General features: G+C 37.9%; 1 protein-coding gene across 1 annotated transcript in view; it reads right to left on the bottom strand.

The window, feature by feature from the left end:
• LOC115210528 (zinc finger protein 236-like) overlaps window positions 1-19656 on the bottom strand; it is a 61332-nt gene that overhangs the window by 32583 nt on the left and 9093 nt on the right. Inside the window, exons 2-9 of the mRNA XM_036502243.1 lie at window positions 17812-18077; window positions 16676-16978; window positions 15014-15150; window positions 13534-13661; window positions 11775-11932; window positions 9294-9413; window positions 7097-7204; window positions 5616-5819 (exon numbers count right to left, since the gene is read on the bottom strand). Of these exons, the coding sequence (XP_036358136.1) occupies window positions 5616-5819; window positions 7097-7204; window positions 9294-9413; window positions 11775-11932; window positions 13534-13661; window positions 15014-15150; window positions 16676-16978; window positions 17812-18077 (1424 nt within the window). The remainder of the gene's footprint in view (window positions 1-5615; window positions 5820-7096; window positions 7205-9293; window positions 9414-11774; window positions 11933-13533; window positions 13662-15013; window positions 15151-16675; window positions 16979-17811; window positions 18078-19656) is intronic.

Genomic DNA, 19656 nt, shown 5'->3' with positions numbered 1-19656 from the left:
ACAGAAAGTGTGAGGAATATTAATGCAGTATATGGGGATCAGACACTAAGTGTAAGCCAGTTTAAACAGGGATTCCAGAAATTCTGAGCCAGAAACTACAGCCTACAAGATGAGCCTCATCCTGGAAAGATTTGTAGAGCTCGATGAAGATGTCCTGCAAACCCTGGTGGGAGAAAATCCAATCGTAACTGTTGAGGAACTAGCAGAGAAGCTTGTGTTTGTTCATTCAACCATTCATCGACACATGTGTGCTATTGGAAAATTCAGCAAACTGGATCAATGGATTCCTCACAAACATTCCTAGTCTGATCCCATGCAGAGAGTGAATGTGTGCTCTTCTTTGCTCTCACGTCTCTCAAATTAACCTTTTTAGGACTGAACAGTGACTGGTGACAAGAAATAGGTTCTCTATAAAAATGTCAAGCACTGAAGACACTGGATAGGGAAAGGAGAAGCTCCAGCACCCCAGGCTAAGGAAGGTCTTCACCCATATAAGGTGTTGTGATCTGTTTGGTGGGATATGAAAGGTTTAGTCCACTTTGAACTTTTAAACTCAAACCAAACGATAACAAAGGAGTTCTGCGCTAAGCAGCGTGAGTGGCTTAAGTCAGCACTAGAAAGAAGATGACCATCTTTGGATTCAAGACAAAAGGTGTTCTTTTATAAGGATAATGCTCAGCCATACACAGCAAGGATGACATTCCAAAGGTTGGAGCAGTTTGAATGGGAAATGATGCCCACCCACAACATTGCCCCATCTGATTATCATTTATTCTGCAGTCTTCAAAATCATTTGGACGGGAAAAAATATAAATTCTGTAGACAATGTCAGAACAGTAGAGGAGAAGTATTTTTCAGCTTGGACAAGTGAATTTTGGTTGAGGGGCCTTGCAAATCTGCTAGATAGATGGAAGAGCATTGTAGAAAATGGAGGAGAGTATATTTTAGATTAAAAAAGAACTTTGTTTATCTTAATTTTGAAAAATAAAAGTATTGAAAAAACTGCATTATTTATGGGATGACCCAATATATATATATATATATTGAGAAAAAGGAGCCAGTCAGAATTTTGGATAATTCTTTCTTAGTGCTTTTGTTCATTTAGCAAGCGAAGAATTACAGACCTTGTTTGTCTCCTGTTCAATTTTACATTCAGTATACGTTACGTCATTTGTTTATACAAAATCAAAATAGTAAAAACAGAAAGTTTTAATGTTCATTTATATGAATTCGATGCTTTTTTGTTTTGTTTAGAAGAGGAGAAACATGTTTTTGCTTTTCTGGAAAAAGGAGAAAGCCTCTTTGCTATTCATTCTCTCTTTCCCCCCCTTCTCCAAAAAAAAAAAAAACATTTTTCACCTCTACTAAACAAGGCAAAAAAGCATCCAATTCATAAAAATGAACAATGAAATGTTCTGTTTTTACCATTTTGATTTTGATTATGTATAAACAAATGACACAACGTATACTGAATGTAAAAACGAACATGAAACAAACTCCATAATTCATCAGTTATCTTTGACGATAAAACTGAGTGCTTCCCAACTGATGGAGCCCCATAAACAAAATTTTTTCTTGCAGAGAATTAGGGACAAGAGCAAACAAAACAAAACAAGTAAAACAGCACAGAGTGTGATTCAGGATGCTTGGAAAGAGGTATCATCACTCATTTCTTTATTGCCCACAAGGGGCTAAACATAGAGGGGACAAACAAAGAGAGACAAATGGATTAAGTCAATGACACTGACCCCAGTGCGTAACTGGTATTTAATTTATCAACACGAAAGGATGAAAGGCAAAGTCGACCTCGGTGGAATTTGAACTCAGAACGTGAAGACAGACGAAATACCGCTAAGCATTTCACCCAGCATGCTAATGTTACTGCCAGCTCACCACCTTATCATCAATCATGTCGATATCCAGGTCACTCACTGATTTATGCTCTGGTATTGTAATCCCCCGTGGACCAGTGTATCCTGTAAGTTCTACATTCAGTTTTGGATGCTGGTAGCATAGGGCTTGGAATTTTTCAGCATTAAACTGCATATTATGGTCCTCTGCCCATCTGTAAATTGAGTCCAACTCCTACTGCAGGTGTGCAACATCGCTGGGGTTCTGTATTTTCTGCGAGACTTTTGTATTGTGTGTTGCTAGTAAGGTGGCTATCTGAGATGGCCATTATGAAAAGCAGTGGTCCCAAGACAGTACCCTGTGGAACACCGCACACTATTTTTGCTTTCTTTGAGGTGGCTCCATTAGCCACTACTTCCTGACTTCTATCTTTTAGAAAGTCATGTAACCACTCTCCAAGTTTTCCAGCTATGCCAAGATCACGCAGTTTGTAGCATATCATACCATGATCCACTTTATCAAAAGCTTTTGCAAAGTCAAGATATATTACATCCACATTTGAGTTGTTGAGTAACTGCTTCAACATCCAGTCATAGTGCTGTAAGAGCTGGGTCAGGAAGCTCCTACATGGTTGAAAGCAATGCTAGGTATCACTCAGCAAGTTGTTTTCTTCAAGGAATGCAATTAGTTTCCCTCTGACTATCCATTCCATGACTTTGCTGATGTGTGAAGTCAGAGAAATAGGCCTATAGTTTTTGGCATCTGCTCTGCTTCCTCCTTTATGGATTGGGCATATTATTCCCTCTTTCAGTTTGCTTGGCAGCCTGCCATTTGCAAGAAAGTTTTATGGAACCATATATATATATATATATATATATATATATATATACACACCCAGAACCACACTAATAGCTTAGGAGTGAAATTTAGGATTTCTCAGTTTTCTGTGTATCGATTTTGATAAAACTTTTAACAGCTGGTTTGCTCACTATGGCAACATCATTGTTGTTTTCATTATTCTGTATAACATTCTTTCTTTTTTATTGCAGTTTCTTCAGTTTTTGGGTGAACCACACTAATAGCTTTTAAATGAAAATAGCCCATCTAGACATTTCTTTTTCAGAAAATGAAGGATAATGGTACATATTAAGCATACATTGCGTATATATTTATCAGAAAAACCTTAATAACATTGTAGCATTTATTGACATAATGAATTATTTAACCACAGGATTGCCATTCCGATGGATAACTTCAAAAACCCTATTAGTTATGGAATCTGTCAATTTCTTAATAGTAACAGGTTGGACAGTCTCTGCTGCAGCTTTGATGATCGCCCATAATACATGTTTCAACATAAATTGGCATCCATTGGAATAAACATCTTGTTTAATGATGAACCAAAGACTACCCCATCAAAAAGCCATCTCTACTCATTTTTTCAAACATATATATTTATTTACACACATATTTATATGGATATACATACATACATGCATATATATACATGTGTGCATATATATATATACTAAACATATAAACACATAAGCATATGGATCTAGTTTTTTTCATTCACAAAATATGCATTTTTTAAAAGGAAGTAAAAAATCTGAAAATCAGCTATAATAATGTAGTCTTGCAATCTTATTGCTATGAAGGTATGATGTTGTGGAGAAAAAAATTGGAAGAAAAAGTTACAGAGGTTTAAAGATTGGAAAAGGGAACTACTTAAGAAATTAGACGAGGCTTTGGAATCTGGCTCTGCAGACAGAGTGCTGGCAGCGAGAATGGTCTTGTACCGTCACCTCAAAGCCAAGCACGAAGGCTGCAGAGTTAGAGCTAAGCTACGTGCAGTGAACCGAGAAGGTATTAACATTGCCGGATGGGCTCGTCATGTGGAGTGTCAGAGGAGCAAAAAAGCCTCTGTGAAGTCTTTAACTGATGAACAAGGGTATAAGATCTATGAACAGGAAAAGATGCAAAAGGCCTTTCACCAGCATTTCGCCGGCTTGTTTGGGCAGGGTGACTCACTTGAGTGTGGGGAGCCCTTAAAGAACTTCCTCACCGGTGGGCTGCGGTTCTTGGCACGTGAGGTGGAATGCTGTGAAGGACCGATTACACTTGTGGAGGTCAAAGAGGTGTTGGCCGATTACGTCAGGGATAAGTCGCCGGGACTAAATGGTCTACCCTATGAGTTTTATCATAGCATGCCGGACTTGTTCGGGGACCTGCTGGCGGGCGTCTACACAAACTGGCAACAGAATGGGAGGATTCCCAGTTCTGTGAGTCGGGGAGTGGTGATGCTGATCCAGAAGGACCCGAGCAAGGGGAATAATATAAGTAACTATAGGCCCAAAACTCTACTCAATGAAGAGTTAAAGATTTTGGCCAAGGTGTTAGCAAAAAGGTTGATGCGTGTCATGGAGAAACTTGTAGGGGGTGGCAAACATGTGCCATTCAGGGCAGGTCGATCCAGGACAATTTTCACTTTATACAGGGTTGATAAATTAACCGGCAAAGGTGGGGCACTGGCCCATTTAGACCAAAGTAAAGCATTTGATAGGGTAGACCACCTGTACCTGGCGGCAGTTCTCGAAGCAGCTGGACTGGGCCCAGACTTCCGTAGGTGAATCTCTGCAATGTATAGCGGTATCCAATCCACCATTCAGATAAACGGCTACCTGTCAGAGCTGTTTTCGATCAAGTGCTCAGTTCATCAAGAGTGTCCCCTTTCCCCGCTTCTGTACATTTTGGCTCTTGAGCCATTACTGAGGATGTTGAAGAATTGGAGCGAGGTGGCAGAGAGGGTGGAAGCTCTAGTTCAGACTTGGTCAAGATGGGCTCTATTCCTGAAAGGAAGGGCAGAAGTGGTACAGGTGTTTGTCGCATCTGTAATCACCTACCGCCTAACCATTGTCCCTTGCCCCAACTTTTGGCTAGACAAGTTGGAGCACCTCCTCTTCCGCCTATTGTGGAAGGGAGGAAAGCCACTTGTAAGGCGTTCCGTCTGCTGCTAGGGACCACTAAAGGGTGGGTTAGGGATGCCATGGCTTATGATGCGCAGACATGTGTTGAGGCTGAGACATCTCTGGCGCTACCTGGAAGGTGATAAGGTGTGGAATTCGCTGGTGGAAGAATTCTTTCCACAACCAGCCTCCTTAGAGAGATTTAAACCCGGTTTTATAAAAAGACGGAATCTGACAGAATAGCAAAAGGAGTGTTAACAGGCACTCATGTTGATCCACAAGACAGGCAAGGCCGGCAGTGGGAATACCAGCTCAGTTTTGTATAAAGGGCTGGTAGAGGCTAAAGATGATGATGTCCAAGAGGGGCTCTGGGGTTGGTTCAATGACATGGCTACTACAGCTGGATGCCTTTCCTAACACCAATCACTTTACAGAGTGTACAGGATGCTTTTATACAGCACCAGCAGAGGTGTTTTTATGTGACACCAGCACAGGTGCTTTTTACATGGCACCAGCACCAACAAGCCCACATGATTAGGATCACTCAGCTTGTGGGCTCATGGGTGTTGACGCCACATAAAAGGCAGCTGTGCCGGTGCCATGTAAAAGTGCTTATGAACAGGAAGGAAAAACCTGGACACATAAAATGATGATGATAAGAAGGAGGACGATGACGACAATAATGACAAATGATAGCAATGATGATGGTGCTGATGACGATGACAACGATGATAACGATAACAATGAAGATGCTACTAAGATGATGATCTTTAGGAAATTCAAGAAAAATGTACAAACCTTTCGAATAGTATGCATCTTGGGAGCACCAGTTGCTGCGTCATGCACTGTCGTAGTAAACAAAGATTGAGTTGTAGTGGTTGCAGCTTGAACAGAGCTAGAAACACCCTCCTCGTTAGTTTCTTGCTCACCTGTAATATTTACACTAGGAAGGCCACTGTTTTCAAGAGCCTGTTGCAGAATGTCAGCATTCATTGGTTCATTCTTGAAGATTTTGAGAAAAGGAGAAAAATGCATAAATATAGCAGAATATAATTCGTGACATACTATCGTCATCATCATTATTATCAATATCATTTCAATGTTCGCTTTTCCATGCTTGCATGGGTTGGACAGAGTTTTCTGAGGTAGAAAATTTTTCTGAGGGCTGATGCTCTTCCTGTCACCAACACTCACTTGTTTCCAAGCAAGGTAATATTTCCCCATGGCCAAACATTCTTGTAGAATACTAGAAATTGCTTGTGATAATCACTTTACAATTATTACACAACATCAGGACAAAGAGACACACACATATATAATATAATATTTTATATATATATATTTTTTTTTTCTTATGATGATGATGATAAAGTAGGCAGGGGAAGAGAGAGAAAAGATAGGCAAAAGGGAGAGAGGGAGATATGTGATTGAGTAGGTTGTTAGAGTGTGGGACAAATGTAGTGAATGGGAGAGGGGAACATATAGTGGTAGGGAAAAGATAATTTGGTGACTCATGAGGGGGATTACTGTAAAATATGGGTGAGAGAACAGTATAAAGAGTAACAGAAGGATACAATTAAATTGTTCTGAATACAAACAGGAGTTGAGACCAAGTGATATCAGGGTAAACCCGAAGTATACAGCTCCACCCTATTTTTCCAAATAATTAATACACAAGCTAATATTCTGCTAGTAAATTAACAGTGCACAAGCATCAACCTTATAAGTAGACTATCAGTAAATGAAAGCAACAAAATAACCAGATAAATTACTACTTAAGATATATCATAATGCCAATCACTTTACAGTATGCAGTGGGTGCTTTTTTGATGTGGCACCAGCATTAGTGAAGTTACCAACTAACTTGCAAGAAAAGACCCATTGACTGAGTAAGGGTGCAGTATTGAGATAGGTGGTTTTGCTGTAGATGTTGAGAACTTAAAGTATGGTAGAGGGACAGGGATGAGTATCTAATTGTAGAGGAGATACATAGCTACACTAGTTGGACACAGTAGCGTAAAGCGGTGGTAGTGATGTAAAATTAGCTCACAAGAATAGACATTACTAATATTATGAGAAAAATTACTTCAATACTTTCAACCATGTTTTTCGAAAAAAAAAAATGTATTTATTGTACTAAGCACTGTGCATCTCAACATTTATCAAAATCCTGTAAAATCAACACTCTAAAAGAAAGTTTATGACATCAATGATTTCTCAGCACTATTGCAGTAATTCTGTTAAATGAGGAAAGAATGGAATATAAAACCAAATCTTACCTGACCAGCTAATTCTTTGTTGCTTGACTGCACAGACTGTTCAAGAATTTCACTGAACATTTTATCACTTTCATCACCAGGTTGCACGCTTTCTTTGCTATCTAATTCCTGCAATGTTAGAAAACAATTTCTATACTTATTTTTCAGCAAAGGCTACAAGATGGAGGTAATCCTGGATTCTTCTAAGAATATGAAATATTTAATTTTGCAAGGGTTTATATTTCATAATCCATAATCCAAACTATATTTATTCAAATAGCTTTAAAATTTCATATCTGTATTTGAATTGAGCCACATTTTTACAACTGCAAGCTTTTCTTAATATTATATATTCAACTATTCTTCAACTAAGTCAATTCAGATATATATAGGATAGTGTATTTGACAACAGATACATCATTATAACTACCACAAAATTCGAGCTGATGATGAAGTAGTTTCCAACTTAACTCTTCTGCTTTCCAGCAGTAAATTCTTTGATACATATTTTAAAAATAAACATAAAATTATTGGTTCTTTCCATTATTTCATATTATTGAGATGTTATTTATGGCATAAAATAACAATCAGCTTCCTTTATATAAGCTGCATCAAACACCATTTCACAAAAATATATCACATTACTTCATTTGAAATATTGACATTTTTAAATTTCATTAACCATTTCTTAGTTACACCCCTTGCAGTTCTAGGAATAACAACACACTGTACAATCTAATGAAAAAGATTTACAAAGCAATTGATTTTTCATTATTTTTCCCTTTCATTTATTATTATTAGTATCATTATTATTATCATTATTATTATTATTATGAACTTAATGTATACAGTGCTCAAGTGCACTAAAACTCATCAGAAAGAGTAATCAAAGCTGCATAAACTGAACATAGAATATGCACAGGAAGTGAACAGTGAATAAGTCTTCAAAAAAAAGAAAAAAAAAAAGAAATGGGGTTGGAGACATCAGGTGTACTGTTAGCGAATTTCAGGAATCATAAAAGTTTTGAAGAATGGAGGGTCTTGACAGCTAACAACTGATGGAGGTAGTTTATTTCATGCTTCGACAATTCTGGGCATGAAAAAATGTTTCCAAAAGTCATGGGTGCTGTGTTGCTTTTTGATTTTGTATGGATGTTAGACATAAATAATTCAAAAAGGTGCCCAGAATTGTTATTAGAAAGACAATGGATAATCTTATGGGTGTCTACCAAGTCAGCTACCAGATGTTTGAGCTTTAATGTGTTCATACCCAGGGATGTTCAGAGTATGGTAGATGCCTGACGGCGGGTATTTATCTGGTTGCACATTTCTGAAGTTTCCAGGAGATTGGTATGCTGAGCAAAAGTTGGTAAAAATACTCACTGAGGTAAATTAACTGTACTCACTGTTTCAGCATATTAATGTACACTTTTTTGTGTTTGCATGGGCCAGACAGAATTCATTAAGGCAGATTTTCTATAGTTGGGTGTCCTTCCCGTCAACAGTCCTCACCTATTTCTAAGCAAAGTAATATCTCCTCATGGCTTGACATGTTTTCAGAGACGATTGGATACGAAAATCATTACTTTTATGAGTGATGTTCATTTACAATCATCATACAATGTCAAGACAAGGAAAAACCTACTAACCACATCAATGTACACACATACACACACATATATATATATATATGTGTGTGTGTGTGTGTGTGTGAGTATATATATATATATATATATATGATGGAGTGCTGAAAAGTTCCTGGCTTTAAGGGTATCACAAAAGGCTCATGGATTCTTTTACAGGACTTAGAAAAACAGGAATTTTTTCAATACCCACTTGTGTGTGTGTGTGTGTACATACATATATATATATATAGAGAGAGAGAGAGAGAGAGTTTCTTTTGGTTTACTGCATCAATGCATGAAGCTTGGTTGACATGAAGCTATAGCAAAAGTCCCTTAGGCAAGGTTCTATATAGTAGGACTGAACTTGAAACTATGAGGTTGGAAAGTAAACATCTTAACCACACAGCCATGCCTCTCCTAAAATTTGTAGCCTTGTGTCTATGTTAGAAATCAATATTTTTCAATTGATCCCACAAATTGTGGTTATCAAAGGCTAGAAAATCTTGCAATTTTGTAATTGATAGAGATTGAAGAGCCTACCAATAGGTAAGTAGTGCTTTTAACTACAAGAGAAAAGAAGAATTATAGCTTACCGTTTCAGAATGAGAACGACTTATATGAGCATTTAAACTACCAAGTTTACGGAAGACACAACTACATTCTTCACACTGGAAATTAGGACTGTCGGAATCTTTAGACAAAGAATGGACACGCTGAAAGAAATTGAAAATATATATCATCATCATCATTATTATTATCATTTAGTTTGTTTCTCATGCTGTCATGGGTTGGATTGTTCATCAAAAGGTCATATGAGGGAGTGCTAAAAGTTCCTGGCTTTAAGGGTATTGCAAAAGGCTCAACTTTATGGATTCTTTTACAGGACTTAGAAAAACTGAAGGACCACTACAATAAGTGTGTGAACAACCGCTGCAATAAGTGTCCTCTGACTTGTTGGAGGTCAGAGGACCATGTCTGACTCCAATTTCTCAAGTTTAGCATGGTTTCTAAGACTATATGCTCTGCCTAACACCAACTACTGTATAGAATATACTGAGTGCATTTTTCACAGTATCAGCACAATAGTGGTTGCCTTGCCATCAAGAAGACTAAAGAGCCCTCTCAAGTCTTGCATTGTCACTGATTAATTCAATTTACCATTCACTTGCAGAGTGTGCTGAGTATTTTTATGGCACCAGCACTGAGAGCATTAGCATGTATCTCAAAAAAAAAAAACATAGAAAGAGATTCCATGATAAATGGAACAGATTCAGTCTCGAATTGATAATCTGATTTTCTTGGTTCTGCTCTTCAGACAATTTATCATTAGAAGATTAGCAACAAGTAAAGAAATTCAGAATAAGTTGTGAAGTTCCAGCTTGCAGTAATATTTCATATATATTGTGGACTCTGCTATTGTATAAGACAGATAAATGTTCTGCAAATTCTTGCTGAACAACCTGCACAGAATATTTTATTTATCAACATCAACATCAACATCAAAAAATCAAATAGAAATTGTAGTTGTGATACCTGTGCCGGTGGCACGTAAAAAGCACCATCCGAACATGGCCGATGCCAACACTGCCTTGACTGGCTTCCATGCCGGTGGCACGTAAATAGCACCAACCGATCGTGGCCGTTGCCAGCCACTCTGTGAGTGTAGTGGGTGCTTTTTACATGCCACTGGCACAGGTGCCAGGGGCATGTAAAAAGCACCCACTACACTCACAGAGTGGTTGGCGTTAGGAAGGGCATCCAGCTGTAGAAACACTGCCAGATCAGACTGGAGCCTGGTGCAACCTCCTGGCTTCCCAGACTCCGGTCGAACCATCCAACCCATGCTAGCATGGAAAACAGATGTTAAACAATGGTGATGATGATGATGATAGTGATCAAATGTTTGTGCTGAACATCTGCTCACTCCCTCCATCAAATCAACATTGCCTGTACAGGTGCATGGTGTGCCATATGTCAGATGTAAAAGTGATCACACAGCAAAGCAAAATGAAGTGTTTTGTTCAAGAACACAATGCACTGCCAATTCAGAAATTGAAATTATGATCTTATAACTGCGAGTGCAATACCCTAACCACTATATCATCATTATTGTTCCAATGTCCACTTTTCTACGCTTGCATGGATCAGATGGAATTCTCTGAAGCCATCATTGTTGTCAACCTTTACCTTCTATGTAAGGGAATATTTTCCCATGGCTGGACATATTTTTGTGAAAGAATGGAAATGAATAATATTGCTTGCAAGACAATAATCCTTATATACAACTATCACGATATTAAGACAAGGAGTGACAAACATTCACACACGTCCACACAACCACACACACACATATTATCATCATCCTAATTGTTGTTTTAACATTTATTTTTCTATGCTTGCATGGGTCAGACAAGACAATGTTGGGGCAGAATTTTCAACAGCCAAATGCTCTTTTGATGCCAACTGTCACCTCTCTATTAAACAGCCCTGGATATAGTTATAAAGAGAACTGAAAACAAACAACACTTTTTGAATGCACCTTTCATTTAGAATGATCAATTAACATGTTGAGACAAATCAATAAGCCTGGACATGCTTATGCAATGGACTGCAAACAAACAACATCATATGTATGATCATTGATGCTTTTTTTTTTTACAAACAGCAAACACATGTGAAGATGAGGAGAAATACAAAGTCAAATGCACAGACACAAGTACATGCATGCATATATACATTCATGTGTGTATGTGTATACATATATATATATACATACACACACACACAGAACAGATTTCTTCAATTTCCATTTATCAATTTTGCTCACAAGGTAATGGTCAACTCACAGCTATAAGACGCTAAGCTGACAACATCCATGGAATAGGAGTGAACCCCTAACCACGTGATTCCAAAGTCATGCTTGTGCTCTCATACACACACACACACACACACACACACACACACACATACATCTGACAGCAGAACTAGTTTGATCAAAACTGGTAGTAAATCTACAAAGTCTCAAAAGAAGCAATTATAAGGCCTTTTCTTCTTAACAGAACATTTCATCTCACCTGTATGTGAGCTCGCAAATTTCCTTTCTGAGAAAAAGTTGCTGAACAAAATTCACAGGTATGAGGTCTTTCCCCAGTGTGCTTGGTCATGTGAATTTGAAGTGCACCTTTCTGATTGAAAGATTTATCACACATTGAACATCTGAACGGTCGTTCACCTGTAAATGAGTAAATACTTAGTTTACATCACTTGTAAAGCAAGAGATCCATATATAAGGTTGTCCCAAAAGTTCGTAGAAAGTCTTGGAAAATAATGGTCGTTATTTTGAGGAATAATTTTTGTTGTTTTTGTTAGTACTTGGCGAGTAAAAATTCAATTATCGCAAGTGTTTACGAACTTTTGGGACAACCTAATATTAGAAGCTAAAACATATATTTACAACACCTGTACATACACACATGCAGCTCCTTTCATTCCATTTCTGCAGTACTCTTACAGAGAAAGCTTCAACATTTAATGCTCAGCTTGTACCCAACTTTGCATGACACACATTAAGTAAACCTCAAAACCTCACTTTCCATTCCACCAGGTACATGTATTTGTCAAATCTGAAAGCAATTTCAGTTGCTTCAAACAAATAAGGTCACCAGTCCCAACAGTATCCCTTTGATTACTCTCAGTGTGTTACACAGCAAGCTTTTGTCTTCAATAACTTCTCTCTCTCTCTCTCTCTCTCTCTGGATATAACCCAATCTTTAGAAACATGTTATTATGCCTCCCATTCCAAAGAAAAGAACCCACTTTGACAGCCAACCTTCAGTAAACATTTCTCCCTTTTTAATGACAACCTGTGCTCTTCCATAAAACCACACCTACTGGCAACCCACTCACACATGTCCCTCATTCAGTGGACTTTCACTTTTGACAAATTTAGTAAAAACAGTGTTATCTTTTGACATTGGCAAAGATTCAAATGTAATCAGATCACACTCTCAGTGAGTGCTAATTCAGTTTTTACTAATGCACACTATATCAAGTCAGGAGAACCTTAGTGTTTGTTTTTTCTTTCTTTTGTCACTCACCCACACCTTTCCCTTATAATTTAACACACTCACCAGTAAAATTTCTTATTTTTATTTTCCTAAAATTTTTGTTGCATCTACTGACTTCAGTGGTATAATTCAGTGTAGGTAATAACATGTTCACTTTCAGAAGTTCATAATGTACTAATAAACCTCATGACAACAAAATACAGCACAAAGTTGAATAGTGGTGGTAAGTGAAGATAAGGAGATGGAGAAATGTTAGGAAAATAAAAATAAGAAATAAGTGGAAATTTTACCAGTGAGTGTGTTAAATTATGAGGCACAAAAATGACTCTCCCCAGACACAACAGAATATGCTTCAACACACAAACTCACATAAAGAATCTTGCAAACCAAATCCAAAAACGAAATACCAACATTCATTTCTCCTTAATCCATCATCCATCCACACATTCAAACCTATATATATATATATATATATATATATACACACCATCCAGTGTTTGGAGTGTGAAACAAGAAATTATCAGAACAAAAATTAGCAGCTCTATTTTCTTGTTTTCATCTTGATGTTCACGGAGTACATCAAAATGAAAACAATGCATCTCTTCACCTATGTTCTTTCCAAAACAAAATGTTTATTGAAAGACTTTTTTGTTATTTGAGTTTGTATCTTTTTAGAATTTGCTATACTACAAAGAAATAATTTTACATCCCAAATTCTTTGTCCAAAAGTAAAAGTAACAGCTATTTTTGATATCAAGTAACTTACCTGTGTGAATACGAATATGTCGTTCTACTTGACTTGGCTTCTGAAAAGATTTGCCACAATGATCACATTTATGGTGGAAAGTGGACCTATCGATGTTGCGTTTGTATGAGCGATGAGAAAGTGAAGATCTACAAAACAGAATTTATTGATAGAATATCAAAAGAGATAAAAAGTCTGACAATGTAGACAGTTAATGGTCCTAAGTAGCAAGAAAGCCCTTAAAATCAACTAGTGCTTTATCAGCCTGCAATACTGAGCTTGAATTTATACACAGGCCTGCACAATACAATGTGAATACATGTCGTCGGGGATATTCCAGATATCAAATTAGTTACAAATGTTATTTTGTTATCTTTTGAGAATCACAGCTGGTTAAGTCAACTTCTGACAAAATTACCAGCTGAGGTATCATGTTATTTCTGCACTGTATTCAGGGACCAAAAAGATTTATGTAATCCTTTATGAAAATGTGTAATTTCAGAACATTGCCCCACTTGACAAGCAATGTCTTCCCTCTGTTTGCATTTACCACTACTACAACAGCCTCTGCCCCTTTGAAATAGCTAAGTGTATGACCAGTACAATTGGTCAAAGCTGCAGAGTAACACACAGCCAGCTGAGACATTAGAGATTCACACACTTAAACCTGCACTTTGCCATGTCTCTGACCAACACAGAACTTTATAGTCCAGATTAAGCTAGCTAGATGTAATTTCTTCTGTAAATTAATGGTGGTGATGTTTAGCTCTAGTATAGCCCTCATTAAGCAGACATTCTAACCATGACCACCCATCTTCTTATATCTCCAGCAGTAAATTATACATGTCTTTTTTTTTTAACTAAGGTAGTAGGTGCAAGCATGGTTTTATAGTTAAGAAATTTGCTTCCCAACCACACATGTTCCAGTTCAGTCCCACTATGTGGTACTTTAGGCAAGTGTCTTTTATTATAGTCCCATGCTAAAAAAGGCCTTGCGAATGGATTGGCTAAAGACAAACTGAAAGAAGCTTGTCATATGTATGATGTGTGTTACTCTCCCCTTCTCTTGACTTTGCATGATAGTTGCAAATGAATAGCAATGTTCTTTATTTCAAATCTTCCACAAAAACATGTCTGGTCATGAGGAAATACTACCTTACTTTGAAACAGGTAAGCACTGGCGTGGTGGACTTTTTTATATATATGGTGGACTTTTTACAGTTTCTGCTGTACATGTCTCCCACTACCACCACCTGACAACCAGTGTTGGTTTGTTTATGTCCCTGTGACATAGCAGTTTCACAAAAGCAGCCAAACAGAATATGTACAGGTCTTAAAAAAAAACAAATACTAGGGTTGATTTGTTAGACTATAAAACCCTTCAAGGCAGTGCCCCAGCACGACCACAGTCCAATGACTGAAACAGGTAAATGACAGAAGATAAAGACATTTGGTTTGGCTGGTGGCACAAGAAATGCAACTGGTGTAATGATTCTCTTACTTGATGCGATAGTGTTGTTTCATGTGTTCCCGTAGTAAAGTGATTTTGCCGAATTCTTGTGAACATTGTCGACAGGTGTACGAACGGTTGTTACCATGTTCTTCTCTGTGTTCTTTCATATGTTTGTCCAAGTGACTCTGAGATGATGAAGAAAATGGACAAAGAAGAAATTTTTAAATTTAGGTTAAATTTAAGTGACAAGGTATTCAAAGGGCTCAGTTTCAAAGCCGTATACTGTGACTCATTTGAAAACAACTTAGAATCAAGGTTTGAATAAAGTAATGACTAGGAACAAGATATGCAATGGCAGTGAGAAGGAGGCAGAGGAAGAAGAGAAGGAGGAGAGGATGGGGCAGGGCGGGGGTAGGGCGGGGGGTAGGGAGGGGGGTAGGGAGGGGGGTAGGGATGAGAAGGATGAGGGGAAGGAGGGTGGGAAGGGAGTGAGAAGGGGAGAGGGGAGGGATGAGAAGAGGGGCGAGAAGGGAGTGAGAAGGGGAGAAGAGGGGTGAGAAGGGGATGAGATGGGGGTGAAAAGGGGAAGGGAGGAGGGGAATGGGAAGAAGGGAATGGAAGGAGGGAAATGGGAGGAGGAGTCAAAACAGGAGAGGAGGAAGGGGAAGAGAAGAAGTAGATTGTTCTGATTTGAGCACAAGGCCAGCAAATTTGAGGGAAAGCAGATTAGTCAATATCATTGACACACACCTCCACTCCTGTACTTGACTTGTACTTTATTTTATCAACCCCAGAGAGATGAAAGGCAAAGTAAAACTTGATGAAATTTGAACTCAGAATGTAGAGAGTTGGAAGAAATACAACAAGGCATTTTTTCCAACACATTATACCAATCCTGCCAGCTCACCACCATATTACAATAATAATAATAATAATAATAATAATAATAATAATAATAATAATAATCCTTTCTACTATAGGCAAAAGGCCTGAAATTTGAGGGGAGGAGGTATCTGCATTCTGAGTTCAAATTCTCCTGAGGTCAAGCTCCTTCCCAAAATTTTCAGACTTTGTGCCTATAGTAGAAAGGATTACAATTATTCTTATGGCACAAACCCACTAGTTTTGAGAGGAATGTTATAGTCACCAAGCAGAGAAAGATTAAGCCCACCCTTCCCTGCCAAAGGAAGGTGGTGAGTTGATTTTCACTATACACTCAGCAGATGGCTGGATTCATCTTACATGAGACAACAGTTGCTGACACAAGATCAAAGTCACTAATGCATGGACACTGAACAACTACATGCAGTATGGTTCTATGCCTTTGGATACAAGTCAGACACATTCATCTGTTGGTGTTTCCATGCCTGAAAAGCTTGTCTCAAACAGGTAATATCCCCACATTGCACTGTCATGCCAATAACAACAAACAAAAACAAACAACAACAATGGTTTCAAATTTTAGTACAAGGCCAGCAATTTCAGGGTAGGAGTAGGTCAATTACATCGACCCCAGTGCTCAACTGGTACTTATTTCATCGACCTCGAAAGGATGAAAGGTAAAGTCAGCCTTGGTAGAATCTGAACTCAGGCCATAAAGATGGATGAAATGCCACTAAACATTTTGCTCAATCTGCTAACAGTTGTACCAACTCACCACCTTAACAACAAGAATAATAATAATAAAGAATAATAATAGTAATAGTTCACCTGAAGACTGAACTCATCTCCACATTCTGTACACATGAGGCTTTCTTCTTTTACATGCAGCATGATATGAGCTTTGAAGCTAGCAATCCGAGTAAACGTTATACCACATTCAGGACACGTTGGCTGCCGGTCATCATTCTGTGGATGTGTGGCCATGTGAAGCTTTAAATTGTCTTCAACATTAAAGGAATCGGTACAGTGTGTGCAACGATATGGCTTGTCTTCTTTATGCGTCTTGCTATGACGCTGTAACTGATTCCATTTGGGAAAGTTTTTATCACAGCTTTTACATTGATAGGGACCCTGGAATAGAAGATAAAGAGAGATCAAAAATAAGAAAAATGAAAGGGGGGAAAAAAATAAACTCAGTCAATGATTTCAAATTTTGGCACCAGGCCAGCAATTTGGAGGATAGTGGAGAAATCAATGCATCAATTCCAGTGCTCCATTGATACGTTATTTTATTGACCCTAAAAGAATGAAAGGCAAAATTGACCTTCGCTGAATTTGAGCTCAGAACACAAAGCTGAAAGAAATACCCTTAAATATTTAGGCCAGCATGCTGACAATTCTGTTAGTGGTCTCACTTTGTAACACCTTGGGCAAGCATCTTCTACTACAGCCCCAGGCTGACCATAGCTTTGTGAATGTATTTTGTATTTGGAAACTGAAAGAAGCCTGTTGTGTGTGTATGAGTGTGTGAGTTTGTGTGTTTGTGTGTGTGTGCTTGTGTTTGAGTGTACTATGTTGAGACATTACGTAATGATTGTAAATAAGCATAACTGTCATACAAGCAAGGTTATTTGTTTCCAGTCTTTCATGAAAAACATGTTAGCTAAGAAAAAAATATTGCTTGGAAACAGGTAAAGGATGGCAATAGGAAGGGCATCCAGTAATAGAAAACCTGCTTCAACAAATTCCACCTGACTCATGAAAGTAAAGATAAATGGACGTTAAATGACAATGATGATGATGATGAAGGAGTAAGAGAAAGATGGCAAAAAAAAAAAACAAGAGAGAGGGAGAGCAAGATAGAAAAAGAAAGGCAGGGAATAAGAGGGAAGAAAAGCAAAATCAAGTGTGTGAGAGAAACAGAGATAGAATGTGTAGTTTAGTTTACATAACATGAGACTTACTTTTCCAACAGGAGGCTTGACACTAATGACTTCATTAGCTGAAGGCACTGGTTGAGGTTGTTCAAAGAACAAAGGAGTGAAGACACTGGTAACTTCTGCATGGTTAGTGGCAATCTCCCCAAAGACAACGGTATGTGAAATTTCCTGACACAAATCAGATGCTGTCTGTTTTGAACCAATTGGAACTCCATCTTCTTGACTGACAAATGTTACAGTACCTCCTTGAACAACCGTGTCTGCAACTTGGTTGAGGTATTGTGTGTAATCTAAGAAAGAGAGAAAAAAATGGAAATATTAAAAAATAATCTGATGGTTTGAGAATTAGCATTGAAATTTAGTAAGAGAAGGAAAAGGCAGCAGTCTCTATGATCTTGGTAGGCTCACTGATATTTCTATATAGGCTAGACATGTGGAAATATTGCCTTGATTAGAAATAGGTAAGGGTTAGCAACAGGAAGGGCATTTAGCTGTAGAAAATCTGCTCCAGTAAATTCTGTTTAACCATGCAAAAAAACGGGAAAGTATTCATTAAAATTATATATATATAGTGTGTGTGTGTGCGTACGCAAACCGATTAGTCAGCATTTTCCACAGATATAATTTTTTAATTCTTATAACATCAAGGTTAACTATTCATGCTTAGGTAATATATCTTTCAATCCAACACTGCACACTACAACAGAATTAAACATGCACATTCTCTCTTTTACTCTCTCCACCAATAGTTTACAATAAATCCGACCAACTGCCCATTAAGAGAACCCTATCTCTCAAAGGGTGTGGGCTATAGTGCCATCCCCACACCACCTCATGACCTCATGAGGCACTACATGGATATGACAGGCAATGACTTTCCAGAGAGGTACACCCAACATATGCCCCTTTTCAGGTGTACAGACAATGAAAAACTCCACTTCCCAGGATCATGGAAACAACTTTCCCAACATCAGATGCAACGTCCTTGATAGGGCCCCAGCAAGTGTTTTTAATTGCCAACTTTCTTGTGAGAAAATGCATACTCAGGCAACCTGCAGCATGTACCAAAAGAAAAACCAAGCTAACTGACTGCTGTTCTCTAAGATATGCCCTGTTAATGAACTTTAAGCCATTGGCCACCAAGAAGAAATACTATGCTGAGCTGACAACACATTATTACAGGGCATATAATCCCTGCTGCCTGTAAAGAAATTATTGTTCTCTATCAACCAGCAGGATTTTTCAATTTGCCACATTTTGGCAAACAAGTCTTAAATCAATGATTGATAGCAATTTGGATGGAGGAAGGAAAGAACAGCAGTTTCTTGTTTTTTTTAAAAAGAAATTATTTCCAGACAAAGGTGCCGAATATTTCAATAAATCCTATCATTTAACCCTTTGGCATCAGATTGCTTTGTCAACTGTAATGTTTAATTAAACACATTGTTTTTAATTAATCATCTATTATCTCATAGCTTTGAGATTTTGAAGATGTTACAATATATTATTAGAATGATATTGTAGGGTTGGTGTGAGAGGCTGAATATGACAGATTTGCACATAAAACAGGTAGAATCTTTGGGTTAGATATGGCCTGTTTAAATGCTAAAGGGATAATGTTTAACCCATGCTAGGATGAATTGGATAGTTTGACAGAATGCAATGAGCCAGAGTACTGCACTGGGCTCCAATGTTTACTTTGACAAGCTTTTTATGACTGAATGCCCCTTCTAATATCAACCACTTAACTGAATGTACTGGGTGCTTTTGTGATTGGTACCAGCATTAGTGAGGTTACCAAGTAACTCATGAGACAAGACCCCTTTGGCTACACAGGAACGTGATATTGAGAGAGGTGGTTTTATATCA

The sequence above is a fragment of the Octopus sinensis genome, linkage group LG4, assembly GCF_006345805.1.
Source record: "Octopus sinensis linkage group LG4, ASM634580v1, whole genome shotgun sequence".
Taxonomy (NCBI): Eukaryota; Metazoa; Mollusca; class Cephalopoda; order Octopoda; family Octopodidae; genus Octopus; species Octopus sinensis.
Note: the sequence above shows the minus strand (reverse complement) of the source record. Positions and strands in the feature narration are given on the sequence as shown.